This window comes from Phalacrocorax aristotelis, chromosome 1 (genome assembly GCF_949628215.1).
Source record: "Phalacrocorax aristotelis chromosome 1, bGulAri2.1, whole genome shotgun sequence".
Classification (NCBI taxonomy): Eukaryota; Metazoa; Chordata; class Aves; order Suliformes; family Phalacrocoracidae; genus Phalacrocorax; species Phalacrocorax aristotelis.
The window spans coordinates 194,433,235-194,451,461 of record NC_134276.1 but is presented as its reverse complement, the minus strand read 5'-3'; the positions used below and the strand labels follow the sequence as shown (position 1 = coordinate 194,451,461).

The following is an 18,227-nucleotide window of genomic DNA, read 5'->3' as shown; positions in this document are numbered from 1 at the left end:
ATTCGACAATTCATGGTTAAAGCTGAGAGCTTTACATTTCTGATCACGCTCAACTTTAATTAAAGAGCATGTGAAATTGGCATCTTCCTACAAAATGTTTAGGCTTGCATGAATCAGTGTTTTTCTTTCAGTGTGGTTCAAATAAATACATACAAGCATGCCAGTGATGATACTTTTGTACTCTAGGATTAGAGACTAAATATGAGAGTAAATTCGCTAGTTTCTGGAAACGACTGCCAAAATAGGAAGAAAGTAAAGAAGACCGTGGGCCTCTTAGTTCCTGTCGCTTTCTGGAATTGTATGTAACATGGACGTAGAACTGTAGTCAAGAAACCTGGCAGTGATGCTGCAATGCACTACCATAGTACTGCCTTCTTAGTGGCCTACCCCAAACTCTGGCAAAAACCAGATAAAGGATTAGTATCACCTATTTGTTGGTGTTGCAACTTTCTTTGCCTAAGGTGATCAGTCCTAGCCTTCTGGAATGCCATTTTTTCACCTGATGACTTTTTGACTCAGATGGTTTCTCAGCCTCAGTCTTATATTAAGGTTAAGGGGTTCTGTTTTGCAGTGTCCCTGGGACCTTTGAAAAAGGTTAGATGCAAGACCTATCCGCTTACCATTAAGAACATTCCTGCCACATGCTAAAGACTGCACAGGTTTAGTAATGTAACACTTTATCCAGGGATTTTAATAGTAGCTGACAGTTGGATATCATAATATTTCTATGAGAAAGATAACCTGCTTTGTTGGGATAAAAAGGTTAAAGAAAATTTCACTCCAAATCCTTGTTGACTGAGCTGCAAAGAGGTCATCAAAGGATTCCAGCAGGAAGCCTCCCCCTCACCTCTCTCCAGTCATCAACTTACCAACAAATTATGGCATTCTCACACTGAAATAGTTTTGGAAACTTTATCTAGCAATTAGGCTGTAAGATTTTAACAGCTTACCTAGATACAGCAATAGTGACATACAAGTACTTCACCTTGACAGGCTTTTAAGGAAACAAGCATCTATACGTAAGAGCCATATTCCCTTACATCTCTCTCACTGTATGCTGTTGTAGCAGAGAGACCATGTGAACTGGTTAAGGTAAATTATTTTCCTGTGCAGATTGGCTTCCAAATCAAGTATCGTTTTTGAAACTAAGAAACATATTAATAATGTTAGCATTACCCCCTTATTCTTAACAACTCTAATAACGGGAAAGGAAATTCCTAATCTTGTGGATTATTTATGAACTACGGTGGAATGTGCTAACTTTTTTATTGACGATGGCATCTGTGGACTTCTTTCATCAGTGGTAAAGCAAGGCAGATATGATGAAAAATGTATGAAATTGACATTTAGCAATAACTAAAATAGAGTCCTCTCCTGGATGAATTGGGAAGCATTGATAAAGCTCAGATGGAAGGTACTGCTTCAGTACAAACGCACTCTTCTGAAATAGAAGGGAGGGCTCAGGCAGGAGGAAAAAGAACACCTGCATGCCTGAAAGAACAGAAAAAATACGTCTTTGAATAAGTGAAAACTTAAGACAGTTTGACTACTTAAACTGAAACAAACAGCTTTTGCTTCTGAGTCTGCATTTGCTGCTTCATATCACAATGCTAATCACAATTTTTCCACTGGTCCCGTTCTCCTGCACATCTGCCATTGATGTATAAGAGGTCAAGAAAGCATGCGATAGCCTTAGGATGCATTTGCACTTGTAAGGCAGTACCTCTGACGTTCCTGCTGTAAATACACTATTTGATTTGCTGTCGTAGCTACTGTACATGTTAATTTGTGTATTATAAACAGAATCTTGAGGGAGAAAATCTATACAATTAGCACATCAATCAGACTGTTCTTCTGATATCAATGCCCATATGACTTCTCCATCAACTCTCACAAAATCAGAGAATGGCAGGGGTTGGAAGGGACCTGTGGAGATCATCTCATCCAACCGCCCTGCTTGAGCAGGCACACCTAGAACAGGGGGCACAGGAATGCGTCCAGGCAGGTTTTGAATGTCTCCAGGGAAGGAGACTCCACAGCCTCCCTGGGCAGCCTGTGCCACTGCTCCGGCACCCTCACAGGAAAGAAGTTCTTTCTCATATTTAACTGGAACTTCCTGTGTTCCAGCTTCATAACTAATATTAATGAATCATTAATTATTCTTAGGGACTAGCAAACTTAACACCATCCAAAGTTCATAAATCCTAGCAATATAGCATTAAACATTTAATTTTTTAAAATATTGTCACTGATCCTTCTGAATCCACTATCAGTCTATGTGTATTGAACCCATAATTCTGGCAGCCCTCTAGCAACAGGCTACATTAGTTGTGCTTAAATGTTTGCAGCTACCAGAGCAGAAGGATGAAGGAAAACTTAATCTTTCTCACCAAAGGGACGGAGTGCTTTCTTCCTGTTGAGATTCTGTGCTCTAAATACGGTGTTTTGCAACTAAATCAATCTATCCAGGGTGCCCCCAAAATGCATTATCTTGCCTGCGTCTGTATCCTGCTTTCCCACGCTGCGGTGGCACCAGCAATCAGGCAGCTGTTTGGGGAGTACACTACTTAGGTAATTCAACTGGGGAGAAACTAGCATGGGTGCAGGTTTGGTTTGGCTGGTTGTTGGGTTTTTTAGAGGTTGTTTTCATTTAGATCAGTTGACTGATCTGACAACTGCTTTGCCATGTGATCGCTGGTGTTGATGGAAGAGGGGTGCAAGGGTGCACGACCAGGCTTAAAGTAGAATGTAAAACCTCACATCATGATCTACTTAAACTGATTGTAAAAGCTGACCTTTAATCTCTGCCACCCTCGCTAGGCTGACCTGATTCCCTCTTAGGTTTCCCAGAAGGCAAGTCTAGTTTGTCCCCAGCACGAGGAATGTCATACTGATGTTTAGAAGTGCTACCACCGGCAGAAAGCCAGGTGTATTAAAAGGTTATTTTATGAGGTGGGTTTTTTTGTGGTTTTTTTTTGTTTTGGTTTTTTTTTTTAAGAGAGGCTGGTTTTATCTTCCTTTACAAGAAAGATTCTGTTTGGAAAGCAGAATTTGGGCCCCAAAGGCAAAAATATTCAGAAGTTCTCACTTTGGTTAAAAAGCCTCTTCTTTTGGGAGAAGATAAAACAGGAATGTACCAAGCTACTGTTAGGATGAAGTATGTTCTTTATATAACAGAGTTCAGCTCTTTGCCTAGCAACTCGTGGATGGTTGTTGAGACACATTCACCAGAGGGATCCAAGACTAGCATTTCTTTTGTTTTCTCATCCACTGACAAACGTGCTCGTGGACTAAACGAGGACATTTGTTGCTTCCTCTTTAAGGGACAAGAGCAGGTATTTTGAGGACGGAGGTATTCAGGGTTTGGCCTTTGCATGTATATGCGAAGGGATGAGGCACAAAGAAACCAGGCAGTAGAAGAGGAGAACATGTTTGATGAGGACAGGCTAATGGGCTTGAGGAGAGTTGGAGGGAAACTCCACAGCAAGGAAGGAGAGGAAATGGTTCTGTGTCTATCAGTACACCTTCCTGTTATGCAGCATGAATACTGCCCTACTGCAATCAAAGCAGATGTTCCTGTAAATTAAAATTTTTCCTTACCTTACATGTAGTGTACACACTAACACAAGCAGAGCTGGCCACAGAGAAATGAACCAGCAGCGATGAGGGAGACCTTGGATGATCTTGTATATACTGACAAAAGAGGTGAAGAAGGGCCAACACCAGAAGTGAAACCTCATCATCGGTGACATTTTGGGTTTTTTCACCAGTTTCAAACATAGCATTCGTAAGAACTAACAGAAAGCATGATGAAATAACTACCTCCATTTACAAGAGAAAGCTGTGTAACTGTTACTCAGCAGAACGCACACCTTGTGCCCTCCTTCTCTCTCCTGAAAGACAGTTCAGTTACCTTTTATTCTTTCTGATTCCTGTGTCCCTAAAATAAACTGAGTGTACAGGGTTGGCTGTGAGAATTAGTGATGACAGGCTTTTGATTCTGGTCACCTATGTTTTACCCAGATAAAGTCCGACTGATGCAGGCTTACTCATATTGCCGTATAAATTCCTCTGCGTTTTCAGAGAGTTGTCCACTGGTTAAAGTAATGCTAGTCTTGACTACCTATTCCAGTAGACAAACACCAAAGTTTAACTGAATTTCATTACCCTGACGCCATTAGCTCCTACATATTTACCTCACGCTAGTCAGCAGCAGATGAATATAAGGGTTTGTTAGACACACTATTAGTGTATTCCATGAAAACAGTGCTGAAAAATTTGATCTTTGAGAATAAACTGTAAAATGAGAGCCAACACACATTCACATTTGTAGATGTTGGCAATTCAAGCAGCTCTCAAATCATCCCTGAAGAGCTTATAAAAAGTAAGAAATCATGACAAAAATTCTTCTGCTTCCATTACCCGTGCAGAGTGAGGGTGTTCTCTCAAAATTTCACAGGTTTCACTCCTGTAACTCTTGCACCATGTGCTTTTCTTGCTACAATATATTTTAACAACAAATATAATAAAGGTATAATAATTTGTATTTATTTTAAAATATTAAATTGGACATTTTCTCCTAGTATCACACAAAAGCTAGTTATTCAAGGCTACAGAAAGGCATTCCCTTCTGAAAAAAATTCTCTGCTGAAATTTTTACATCCTGGAAGGACACACTTCTTACTTCCAAGACGAGTTTGGCCATGTTGCAATGAGTATTGTAGTGCTCATCGTGGACAATTTGTTTTTTTTAAAACTCACAAACACATATACATCATCTACACTGAAAAAAAAGTTTAGGCTTCTATCAATCATTTACCTTTCAAGAAATGCATGAATTAAATAAGCTTATATGATGCTACTTTGTCTTCTCGCTCCCCTGCTCTGCGGTAAGAGTGAGGTCAAATTCGCTCCCAAAGTAGGCTTTAATCATGTACTTATCATAATGATCATGCACAAAGTCAGAAAGTTGAGGTTACTCAGGCAATAATGATTCTCCTCTACTTCACTTTTATTCCATTTTCCTTTCAAGCCTTTTACAGTCTTTACTGTGGACCTAGTTTTAAGATACCAACATTTATTTTTGGCAATCTACCAAAATTTCCTGGGACATTAAAATCAGACCAAATCATGGGCGTTGTTAGGAGTTTTTATTCAGCCAAACCTGACATGGATTTCAAGAGCGTATACAGGAAGGAGAGTTGGGGTGATAAGAGGAAATAGTTGGCTGACATTAGATTTTCCATTTCAATAGATCTCAAAGGGCTTATTAGACACTGTAACATACAAGCAGTTGTAGAGGAACCTATTGATTATTCTGCAAGCTTGTAACAGGGAAGTAGACACACAAGTGAAACATACAGCTGAAAGCCCTATGGTCATGTAAAATCTTGAAAAAGTATAGCAAGATACTAAGACCAGAAGCAGACAGGCAGTCACAGTATCTATATGCCTATGGTCATTTTAAGCTCAGGTTTCTTTAGTTCAGCTTTAACATCTCCCAGCCAACAGAAGTCAATCATCCCTTCTACCATCCTTTACTTGCTCACTGTTTAGAGCGAGCGGGTAGACAGTTAATAACTGCTTATATTCACATTACAAGTCATTACAGAAAATCCTCCCTAGGTCTAGGAGTCATACCAAACCAGAAGAAAAAGAATAACTTCAGAACTGAGGGAGAAAGAAGAGAAAATGAAGGCAAAGGAGGGAAAAGTCAAGGTAAAGGCAAAAACTTATATTCCCTTCACAGAAGTTATGAATGCAATCTAGACTAATCAGCCAGGCTCCTTTCATGATCAAACACCAGAGGAAGCCTTAATGCTACTGGAGTGATGTATTTCTATATTGATGCCCACGGCATGAATCACAACCGAACTGGCCTCATCTATATTCCTCTATAGGCCTAAGAGATGGTTCCCTGACAACTGACTTATATTAGATGTTCTATTTCCACATAGCTGACATTACGTGAGCTAAACTGCACTCTTCACTGAGATGCAAAAGTTAGGAGTGAAGTTCCTGCAGATTTCACTTACACTTACAAGAGGGGGAGGGAGAGAGAGAGAGAGAGAGAAGAGGGGAGAGAGGCAACTCCAAGAGTCAACTCAGCTCCCTGAATATCTCAGAATTTTATGACCTTTCTAACCCAAAAGAGTGCAGCAAAGCTTCTGCCTGGCATGGATATCATGAAATCAAACAGGTTAATGCAAATACAGAACTATATGCCTTTAAAAAGTTATTTTTGACCTAGAAAAATAGATAAATGATCCTATCATCAGAAATTTCCTACGCTTTCACATTCCAAGCTGAAATCACTTTGTCTATTGGTTATTCACTCTGTATTAATTCAAACATGCACACCTACCTTTATGGTAACGTTTCCTTTTGTTATTTTTCTCATATTGAAGCCTACTGTAGGAATCATATCTTCTGTGAACTGCCCTGACTAGAATACAAACAAACAAAAAATTATATTTATTATAAAATAGTACACAGCAGATTACTTTCTTGCTTGTAATCTAAAATTTTTATTTTACATCACTGTAAAATATGACAAATCTCTACAAAAGCACTGGCCAGCACTTCAATTAATGCATTGTCAAACCAAGGAAGGCTGTTATTTCCATCCCTTTAAACACTCTTTTATTCTCCTCAGTAACAAAGATCACCCCAGAAACCACGAGACTGGATAATTCTTCATCTGATCCCTAAGCGAACCAGAGAGCAGCATGGTCAAAATACAGAATCACAGAATCATAGACTGACTGGGGTCAGAGGAACCTTTAAAGGCCATCTAGTCCAACCCCCAATACGACAAAACTCACTATATCAGGATTTTCCCTGTAGTTTCTCACTACTGTTACCAATAGTCTAACTCCAAATATAATAAATGGTGAAAGACTACTCATGTGGAGAGTACTACATGCAGACCCTTTCCGTCTGAGTAGGTGACAGCAGAGGAGTCCCGCTGTGGAAGCTAAGAGAACATCATTAAGAAAGAAAAATACAAGGTATTAACTCAGCACACCATAAACTCAAAACATAAAACCAAACTGCTGCCTCCTTTCCCAGTTCAGAGAAATATTTTCACAAGACAGACGCTTGTCATCATGCCAAAAGGAACCTTACACACATCTACCCACTACAGAAGACAGCTTTTGAGGATAAAGGTGAAACTCACATCTAAATAGATAACTCATCATTCAATCTTCCTTTTCAAAATGTATTAGTAATATGGTATTGTGTCTCCTAGGAGTGGTGCATTAAGATATGCAGATGGTTTCTTAAAAGTTATGTCTACACGGGAGGCCCAGGCACTCTCTGCAACATACACAGTAGCCCTGGTTTTCCAGTCATCCAGAAAGGAGAGCAGGACCTTCTGGACTTGCCATGGCCCTTCCATATCCATCTGCCCATATTACCTTCATCCATCTCATCATGCCACATGCCCTGGGGTTTTTTTGGAAGAAAATACAGACATGTAGACAAGGACTGAAACAGGCATGTTTCAAGAGGGCCCTCCCATCTGAGAAGTGGATGATCAGGGCTTCAGAGCAGCTACATGCCTCACATTGCACACATTGCCACCAGCTGCCCTTAATGCTACTGCTGGTCTCTATATGCTTTCTGCAACCTTCCTCTTTGCAGTTTATGGTGGAGTGGGAATAGAGCATGCCTCCAGTTTGTGTTCACAAACTAAGATTACTTATTTTTTATCTGGGACTTTAAAAGCTGTATAACCTTTGACAGTTCTTGATCCCCTCACAAGATTTTGGGCTTTGGAATTAGATCCTTCAGGCAAGAAACAAGTTCCATCAGCTACTTGTTCAACCTTACCTATGGGAACCTTCTTGCTAAATTCTGTACTATACATCTTCCCCATCTTTTGTTTCTGTTAGTCTCTTTTTTCCCTCCTCTTTTCTTGCTTCAATTACTTGTCAACAGCAGTAGGAAAAAACAGTGAAGACGAATGCACCTGCAGTTTCATATAGATACTCGTACCTAGCAGTGACAGAAGTTTTTTATTGGATGGAGTAAGACAGAGCCAATCAGTAACCATCTCTTGTAGCAGGTAGCGGCCTAATTTGTTAAAATATTTAGTACATTTATTTGTGGAGGACAGACACATAAACACATACGAACACATAAACCCTGAGAATGTAACATCATTACTCAAGCACAGGAATGCCTGGAAGAACTGCCAGCCGACTCAAGAGGCTATTGTTTAAACAACCTCACAGAAAGTCAGGATTCCACTTTTGTTCGCAAATTATACACCGTATGTAATATGGTAAACTGAAAGACAAAAATAAAAAATAAACCATCATAACTGCTCTGGTATTGGGGATAGAATGCAAAGAATTAGTGTTCCCTTTGTGGGTCTTCTCTTCTAAAACCTTTTCATTCTGGTTGAATGGAACCAGCCACAAAGAAAGTATTATGTTTACAGTTCTTTATTTTCCTATACAATGAAGAAAAGAAAGTAATATGTTGAATCTTTCGTTTGCATTAGTCCAAGAACTCCAGTTACTGTGTTTTGTTTCAAGTACTGTAAGCACCATAAAGTAAAAACCCTGTTCCATTTTGCTTTCTAATGAAGTTTTACATGACAAATTACCTATTTTTGTGACCATTCAAGATGTGCAAACAAGTTTATTGTTGTAGCTCAGTAAAAAAAGATATTACATCCTAACACAGACGAAAACAACTGATACTAAGAAGTTTGTAATGTCCTTTTTAAATGTTGCTGAATATTGAACTGATAATACTGCTGTAACCCCTTACCATAACAACCACAGGCCAGATTCTACTCCATTACATCAGTGCACATCCACCGTAAAAGGCAGTGACGTTACCCAAGGCTTCCACTAGTAACAGAGGACTAAATATGGCTCAAGCCCTTCAGGGAGGATACTGTCTCAAAGGGTGTTTATTCAGTGTTAGCATGACAGGATTGCTGAATACTGTTGCAAAGTGGAAAAAATAGTAATTTCCTACCATTTGTTTTTATGATCCACAGCAGTTTGCGTTTTAAGTAGGCACTATTTTGTGACAGCTATTTTCATCTTGTCACACTCTAACCACATACACACAAACGCACATAGAGTTCTCAACCTATTTGCCATCCCATATCAACTGTATTCAGGAGTAAACTATTATCCATTGACTTACTCCCAACTCTTCAGCCACCCTTCTTCAGTGATTATCATGGTGCGTCATCTCCAGACTGAAAGATCCAAAAGCCACAAAACCTGCAATCTGCGGTACTCCCCATGTCAGAAAACATGTAGCACATTCTTACATGGTATGTTTGCTGGCAAGATCAGACCTGCAGTAACAGCAGTGCTCTGGCACTCAAGATATTAATTAGCACGAGAGACAAACACCTTATGATGCCATTCCACAGGTGGTATAGTATAAATGAGTGGGCAAACATTTACACACACAAAAGTCTAATACCACACACTGCTGTTAGAGGTCTCTGAACTGCTGTGTTCTTCTTTGATCCATTTAAGAAATCAATCCAAGAAGCAATAGAATTTGTCAGGCCTTTTCCCCCTTCCTCAGCAAAGCCCGCCCTCGGGAGATGAACGCTAGCAACAGGCATGAGGAGTGCTGAGGCCCATGTTACCAAGACCACCACAGTGCCAAACAAACAAACTACAATACCAGTTCCAGATATTTTCTGTTCATTGATTGGTAATGTCCCTCAATGCATGCTTTCATTGCTTTCTGTACTTTCGCTACCCCATTCCTTTCTCCTTCTCTCTCTCTACTTCTTCACTTGCACTAATCTCTTAATTTTCCCTTAATCCATAGCTATATATGAGGGCAAACAAGACATTTCATAAACTCATGTTCATCACTGTCTCAATCTCTTTGACTTTAGGCCATATACCTCCCAGTGTGGTTTTGATTCTTGATCCAGTAACTTTTCAGGATAAGGACTGAAGAACATTGGGAAGTCCATACCTCATGGCAGGTGAAGCTGCAATACATCTAACAGCAGTGATCGCCTCACAGAAAAATGTATGCACTGAGAAGTTGCATGATTAGTACTAATGACGTTTAACATATATATTTGTTTCCATCTTCTGATGGGAAGTAAATCTTTGGGATGGACCCAACTGCAGAAGGGCAGAGAGCATGGTGAACAAAGATGTATTTCAGCATGGCAACAAAATGGAAAACATCAGAGTAGGCATCAGCGTTAGAAGACCCAGGCTGCAAGGCCATCGCCATGGCGGGAAGGGAATGCCAAACTCAAGACTTGAATGCTGGGAAAGAGCTGTCAAAGAATTGTGGGAGGCATTAATATTGATGCAACTGATGGGAGGGGAGAATTCAGTGACAGGGGAGTTCTGGCCTTGGAGGATGCACGATATGTTCCACGTTATTCTGGGATACACTGGTTGTGAAAAGCGAACTCTGAGTCACAGGCAAGAGTCCGTGCTCAGGAATCTGCTCTGAGGTGGGCACCCCTTGCAGTTAGACACAGGAGACATTTTCTTTCTCCCTCTTGAAACAATTTCACACCCACCTGAGCCTGCTGTGCAATTCCCGAGGCTGTAAAAGCTGAAAGCGCTGTCCGGTGCCCCCTACCCCCCTCCCTCTGCCGCCCCCCAGGACCTTCCGGCAGGAGGCGGCCTCGCCGCAGGCCGCGGAGGCAAAGCCCGCACTTGTTGCCGGAGGAAGCGAGGCGAAGCGGGCGGCTCGGGGCGGCCGCTCCCCTCCGCCCCCGGCAGCCCGCAGGGCCGCCGCTCACCGCCCCGCGGCGAGCCCCCTCCCGCCGGCCGCCGCCCTCAGCGCCCCCCGCCCTGCCCCTGCCCCTGGGCGGCCGGGCCGCGGCAGCGTACCGCCAGCACGGTGAGCAGCGTGGTCTTGCCCGAGTACTGCAGCCCCACCAGGGTGAGCTCCATCTCCTCCTTCCAGAACAGCGAGCGCAGCCACTCCAGCAGCCGCGCCACCAGCGCCAGCATCCCGGCCAGCGCCCCCGACCTGCGGCAGGCGCCCAGCCCCAGCGGCACCGCCTCGCTGCTGGGCATGGGAGCGCCGGGCGAGGCCAGACGAGGAGAGGCGGCGGCGGGGCTCGGGCCGGGGCCCGGGGTGGGCGGCGGCGAGGCTGCGCGGGAGGCGAGCGGCAGGCAGAGCCTCACGTGATGGCGCCACCGCCCTTCTCCGCTGCCACTTGCTGCAGACCGGGGGGGGGGGGGGGGGGGTGTGAGGTGGCCCGGCTGGGGGCGGGGAGGGAGCAGCAGGGGCGCCCTGCGGAGGGCCCGGGCGGGCGAGAGGGAGTCGGGGCCGGGCGCCGGCCGGGTGGGAAGGCCCCCGTCAGGTGAGGTGACGGAGCCGCCTCCGCAACCGGGGCGGCGCCCACACGAAATGGCGGGCGGGGCCCGGCGGCAGGCGGAGGGGCTGAGGCGTTCGGATGAAGGCACCGGCAGCCCCGGGAGCAGCGGGGTGCCTCCGGGCACCGTCATGGGCAGCTGTGGCTCCGCGGGGATGGTGTGAGGTGAAGGGCTGGTCCCCGGCGGGAGCGTGGCGGGACGGGGCGGCCCGGCCTCGGTCTGCCTCCGTGGGCTGGCTGTCCGGCACCCCCCGCCCGGCAAGCGGTGGCCGAGGGCTCGTTTGCTGCACGGGCTTGTGAGAGTTGGTGGACTCCATGACAGGATCGATTTGGATCGATTTGATAGGTCTTTCACCTCTAGTGGTGGCGGTTCTCACACCCCTAGGACCTCCACTCTTCCCATGAAGCTCTTCTTGAATTGTCATCGTGTAAGGACAGCCTTTCATATCCAGGGCTTAGCCTGGTTTTATTTGGGTTCTCTGACATTTTGTGGAGAGTCTGCCTTAGCATGCTTCCCTGCCTCAACAAGAGACACTTGTGACAGTGGTTTTGTATAGTGGGCAATGACGGGAGATGCCACTTCACCAGGAATCTCCTGCCTGTGCTGGATAGGCAACACTTAGCGTACAGCCTTGCCAGACTGCATTAGAGAAGGGCTTCTTTTTCCCCATAAATAAAGAGGTAAAGCTTAAGCTGTATCTGTCAGCCAGTCTCAGAAGTTGTCACTGAAATTATATGTGATGCTTTAGAAGGTTGCAATGCCGGTGGCATTGGCTGATGAAGGACTTTGATACAGGAATAAACAAGGCACTTCAGAAATTTAGTATTGATATTTCTACTGTTGAAACATAGCAAATTCATCAAAACATTTTGAAATCTGGTTTTCATGCTCTTTTTAGAGACATAATTCAGCATTTTAGAGAATGCAATTTGTGACAAACCTCATTGGTTACGTCAAGTCAGACCACAAAGACTGGAAGCTCTTGCGACACTGCTGTCAAGAGCAATTGGTTCCAAGTGTAGCTGTAAAGTTGAAAAACTTTATGCTTTTTCATGCCTGCATTGTAGATACCAAAATGACTCATAGTGTAATTCTGAGATTTTTTTTTTACAGATACTCATTTATTTACCCTTGTAAATTTAATTGAACATTTCCAGAAGGAAATTGGACACTGGAGATGGTCCTGCCACCCAATGGTAATGTTAGGGAATTATTTTTCATTGTTTCTCTTAATATAAAACCTGGTGGAAAGCATACAGATTTAAGTGCTGAGTCCCAAACAAACAAAAAGAGGTTTGTTGTTTGGGGTTGTCTGTTTTTTTTCCAGTAGCATACGGTGCTGCTTTTGATACAGATACTCCCTTTGTCCCTAGCTTTGGTGGTTTGGGTTAGAGTCAGAATTTTGGATGCTACTCTTGAAACTGAGGCATTGATGGTGTCTTCAGCAGTTTCAGAGCACATTACAGCTCTCAAAGTTTCTTAAAAATTGATGGCACAGTGAAAGAGAGGAACGTGGTCAGGTCCTGCATTGAGGGAGAGTGTAGCAGAACTCTGCTGCAGTTTTACTTGCCTCTTGGTAGCAGCTCAGACAGCCATCACAAATTTACTGACTGATTACCATTTACCCTAAACATGGCAGGGCGGGTGGGGGGAGGAGTCACTGAAGACATGGGTGGAAAAGTTGACATTGAAGAAATGGGTTATTCTGTTGGATGGGTGAAAGGACCTCAGGAAATAATTCACAGACAAAACACTATTCTTTTTCTGCTGTGTAGCTTGATATTTTTAAAAACTTGTTTCAGCCAAATAAATTACTGAAATTTGAGTGAAGAGGTGAAATGTTTCTGGCTGCCTTCAAGCTGAAAAATATAAGAATTTCTCCCATCTCCACCTATCACCCAGATGATGATGTGTGGCATAAAGACAGTCCATTTGCAAGAGTGGTTTCTGTGAATGAAGATGTTCCGATTACTGCACAGGGGAAAACTCACATAAAATAGAGCAGTCTCTATTTCTGCAAGAATTTTTACCAGAAGTTTTAAATTCTGCAGTAGTTCTTAAGGTTCATAGTGATGGAAGCTTAAAGAAACAATATAATGCAGATACAGTAACATATTCTAAAAAAGTACATTTCAGTCATATCCTCCTAACAGGCCAGCAGAGGATGGGAACATAAATTCTAAAACATGAATTCAGCTATACACTGACTGAAGTGTTTTACAGTTTCTAGGGGGTCAAATATAATACATGAAAAAGTCTTGGAGGGTTTGTCCAAGTTCAAAGATCTGTAATATTGTTCTAAAATCTGTTACATCTTTTGTGAAACTATATGATTATGAAAGGCAGTTCTTTATTTTGCAGACTGCTTGGTATAGTATATTGTATGTATACATATTGCTACTTTGCTACAGTTAGCAGCTCAAAGGACGTATGTTCTTGTAGCTAAAAGTCTGAGCTGGGGCACAGAAGGCCACAATTCGCTGTCTCGTGTGACTGTAGACGAGCCACATAATCTTTCTGGGAAACCTTTAACCACTGATAAAATATTTCACTCTTCTGTCTTGTCTCTTAAGATTTACACGCTTTAGGACCAGTTTAGCATTGTAACGGGGCCATGTAGCACTCAGTATATGGAGTCCTCCAAGTGCTCTGTCTCTGAAGGGATAAGTAAAGCAGCTTACTCCGCTGCAGAGACTTATTTGTGCTAAAAAAATTATAACAATGGATCTTATATTTCAGATGACGATAGTAGTGATGCTATAAATACCTAGCCAGCAAAACTTGACCTGAACCAACACTGCATATCCAGATATTTCAATTTTTGGGTAGAGACAGGATGTTTGGGACCCACATCTCTAGTTTGGAGTACTACCAAAGAGATCAGATTACATTATTCTGGAGGAGAAGAGGCTGAGAGGAGACTTTATTGCTCCCTACACCTACCTGAAAAGAAGTTTGTACAGAGGTGGGTGCTGGTCTCTTCTCCCAAGTCACTAGTGATAGGATGAGAGGAAATGGCCTCAAGCTGCATCAGGGAGGTTTAGATTGGATGTTAGGAAAAAATTCGTCACTGAAAGAGTGGTCAGGCATTGGAACAGGCTGCCCAGAGAGGCTGTGGATTCACCATGCCTGGAGGTGTTCAAAAAAACCTGTAGACATGGCACTTCAGGGCACGGTTTAGGAGACATGGTAGTGTTGAGTTGACGGTTGGACTTGATGATCTTAGAGGTCTTTTCCAACCTTAATGATTCTATGATTCTATCTGTAGTTTAAGCATGGATTTTAGTGATAGCTGAAGATCTTAATGAGAAGCGTTCAGCTGAATGAAATCTCCAGAGAGCATGAGAAGAGGTAATGTCTGACTCCGGTATTTTCAGGTTTGTCCTGATATACCAGATGCTTGGGAAAAAACACTTGCAGAATAAGGCATACATCTTTTCTGCTAATGATGCGCTGCATTGGTGAGACACTGGTTGTCTTTTCTGTTTGTAGGTCAGAGTCAAGCAGCTGCTTTGCTAAAGAGAACAGAAAGTCTGTATTGAATTTCTCAGTGAAGGCATTGTAATGTACCCGCCAGTGTCTATGTGCATCATCTGTGCCCTCTGCTGGCTGGAGCGTCAGAGACTCGGTATGTATCTTAATTTTCCTCACACTCCAGTGAAGGAAAGAGTGAAAAAGGATCTCTGAAAGGATTGTTACGCTGACAGAATGGGGCAGATTAAGGTTCTTAACTCAAGAACTCTGCAGTTTGGATACCTAAGTTGGGTATAAGCAGCATGAAAACTGAAACAATGCATCGGACTTACAGACAGCCTAAGTCTGTGTATTATTAGTCCCAGCAGTAAGGTACTTCATGCTTTGTTGTGACATTAACAATATTATCATTATGGGACTGCAGGGTGCCCTTAGCCTCCCTTTGAAAGGTTGGCTGTTAGGTCCCTGCCTCAGGAAATCATCACTTGAAACTGGCAAGCTGTCATCTTCTCTCATCCTGCTAGTAGCCTGAGGGAGCAGTGTGCTCCAGAAGGAGACTGCTAACATATGGTCTATTTCTTCTGCAGGATCTTGAAGTTCTGTTGAACAAATATATTTTCTGAGATGAAAACAGAGGCAGAGAAGGGTGACTGCATATTGTCTGATGTCATCATATATATAAAGCTGAACATCACACTACGGAATTACATGCACAGAAAGAAAATGTTGGCTGAATATAAACAATAGTGATTCACATTAATTTTCATACTGTCTGTGTCTGATTACTGACTGATAAATACCTTATCAGTTATAAACTAAGGGGTATACAAGTATACACTGAAAAATGTCATCTAATTACCACTGGCCAAGGAGAATGATAACGCACCATGATGGTGGTAACACATTAATGAACATAATGAAATCCAAAGTTATGCCCTTAAGGATGCTAATATTAATAGGTGCCCTTTACCTCCTTGCCCTTTACTTTCTTGTATGTAACAAAGGGACAACAAATGCAGTAAGACCTTGCAGTCCTGGGTACTACTGACAGTGAAAGGTAGCTGCAAAAGGTTCAGAACACCTACAATGAAAGAACTGTTCTCTAAAGATCCAGATCCTTCACTGGTGTATGCAGAAACTTAGGTTTGATCTCAAATACTGTTATCTTTACATGACTATCATCGTTAAGAAAAATACCATGATGCTGGGTTAAATTTCAGTGGAGTCTTTCCAAAAGAACAAACAGAAGAGTCTGGCATAACCACACATCAAGAAACATTTAGAATTGTGAAGGGGTGACGTTAGACCAATAAGCTTTTTGAATTTGTTTCCAGACACCTATACAATAAGACAGGAAAAAAACTGCCAAGAAAGAACAACAAAAAAGAAATTTTGTTAAGGAAGATGAAGTTGTTGTTTAGTAAAGCAGTAAATTTTTTTTAAGCCGTGCAATAAACATTGTTTTGTATCAATGTTATTCTTTGGAATGAAACTCATGACCCTGTCTTGAAATCCCAGACCCTAATTTTGCAGGCCATATTGCTTTGGCAGAATGGGTATCTGCCAGTGCAAAGGTATCTGTAGTGCACAGGCACACTGCAAAGACCTTTCAAGTAAGCTTTAGGTGTGTATGCTTGAAGGATGGAATTTAGTTGTCTTCCTAAAAAGGTCATCAGTGCTCGATAACTGAATATGCTTTAAAATTATGTAACTGCCTTTGCTCCCTTGTTGTTTGTATTGAAAAGTGATGGATAGGTACGTGTACAAATCTAATCTGTGTCTGGGAGTTGTCTAGTGCATATTGCACAGGTCTGAAATCTTCCACACAGTTCGTTGCTGATATATATACAACAGGGTGTCTCAGTGTGATGCAGGGATTAAGGCAAATTTTGCTCAACTCCTTCGGATGCTAGTCATGTCCTAGGCTGTCTACAAAGCAGCCTTATTGACCTGTCTCAAAATCTCTCTCCATGTTGTTATTTTTAATACAGAGAAGCAAGAAACTGTAAGGCAGGGACTAGGCTATGACTTCAGTTCTGTTCAGAGTCTATAAGTGCCAATAGCCATCTCTCTTAAAAGGGCCAATATCTTTGCGTGTCCCAGCATAAGCAATAAAATAAACCAGATCAAGATTCTTCAGATAGAGAAGCAGAATTTCAATTAAAATTTTAGTAGAATTTCTAGACATTGAAGGAGGGCACTGGAGGTTGTTAAACGCCTTTCATTTAGACCACTTCATCAAACCTGTTTCAGCATTTCCCAGGCCCTCAGTATTCCCAGCCTGAACTCTACCTAGAAGGGAGAAGTACAAGATAGTGAATGCAATCAAAGCAAAATTAATGTTCCTTTAGTATTTAATATTTTGAAAAATTCAAGAATATAAGAAACTGAAACGAAAAGGCTACAGAGACAACTAATGATTACAGGAAATGCAGTGAATGGAAGGTGAATATATTTTGGGGGGAGGGGGTTGCTTTAGGAGAAAACAAGTTTAGCTTTGAACATGAGCTGGTCACCAGCAATGCAAGGCATGGCACCCTTTTTCCTTCTTTTCTCCTTCCTTACTCACTCACTCCATGGTGACTCTTTAGCATAGAATATAGGCAAGGCAAATATAATACAAAGCAAAGTAATATATTTGGGAAATACTGTAATTTTGCACAGTGTGTAGCTGACCTGAATCTTGCTATGACAAGTTTGTAGGATTTAAAGTATGAATTGCAGATACACAGAGGTAACATAAATACATCAAATGATATTTATGGATGGAACCTAGGAAGACACATTTCTGTGGACAGGTTATTGTAATAGTCTGCTTTCCTTTCACCTTCCTTCTACTTTTCTGGTCCTGGCTGTTCTCAAGAAGAAAGAGATAGGATCACATGGATAGGTCTAATCTAACAGTTACTGAGTCCCTTTATCTTTACAGTGAGCCTCAGGGAAAAGTTGTCTGTATTAAATACCAGGTAGATAAAAACTCTTGAATGGGAAGAGACTGGTCTGTCCACATTCCCTACTGCTTCACTCCTTCATTTGCGCAGTTCACTTCCTCTGCATTCACTGGGGGGTCCTGGGTGCTCTGTCTCAACTCTTCTGTGATTTTAACTTCTCATTCTTCCTTTGCTGGTGATTTCATGCTTTCCTCATCACAAATGCTCTGCTTGCTATTGCTTGGCTGATAGTCAAAAATATTTACGGCAGGACTTGTAGATTTTGTGAACCCACAAGCTCTCTTGTCAGAAAGTGCTGTAGAACCAGGGTCTTTCAGAACACTGGATACAAACAAGCCTAACCTCAGGAAACTTTGCCAATTTGTGCCTTAACAAAGCAGTGCAGTGTTTGAACTGAACTCTGTGCAACAACGTAAAATTTTAACCGTGTTAAAGCATTTGGCTGAAAACATAG

At 42.3% G+C, this 18,227-nt stretch overlaps 1 protein-coding gene across 2 annotated transcripts in view; it reads right to left on the bottom strand.

Annotated features, from left to right (window-relative positions):
* Positions 1-11,331, bottom strand: part of LOC142051751 (ADP-ribosylation factor-like protein 8B) — a 28,241-nt gene extending 16,910 nt beyond the window's left edge. The window contains exons 1-2 of one of the 2 annotated variants that reach the window (XM_075081207.1): positions 10,857-11,331; positions 6,365-6,445 (exon numbers count right to left, since the gene is read on the bottom strand). In XM_075081207.1, coding sequence (XP_074937308.1) covers positions 6,365-6,445; positions 10,857-11,045 — 270 coding nt within the window. In that variant the 5' untranslated portion in view covers positions 11,046-11,331. The remainder of the gene's footprint in view (positions 1-6,364; positions 6,446-10,856) is intronic. The other variant, XM_075081208.1, reaches the window with a different exon arrangement.
* Positions 11,332-18,227: the final 6,896 nt, after the last annotated feature.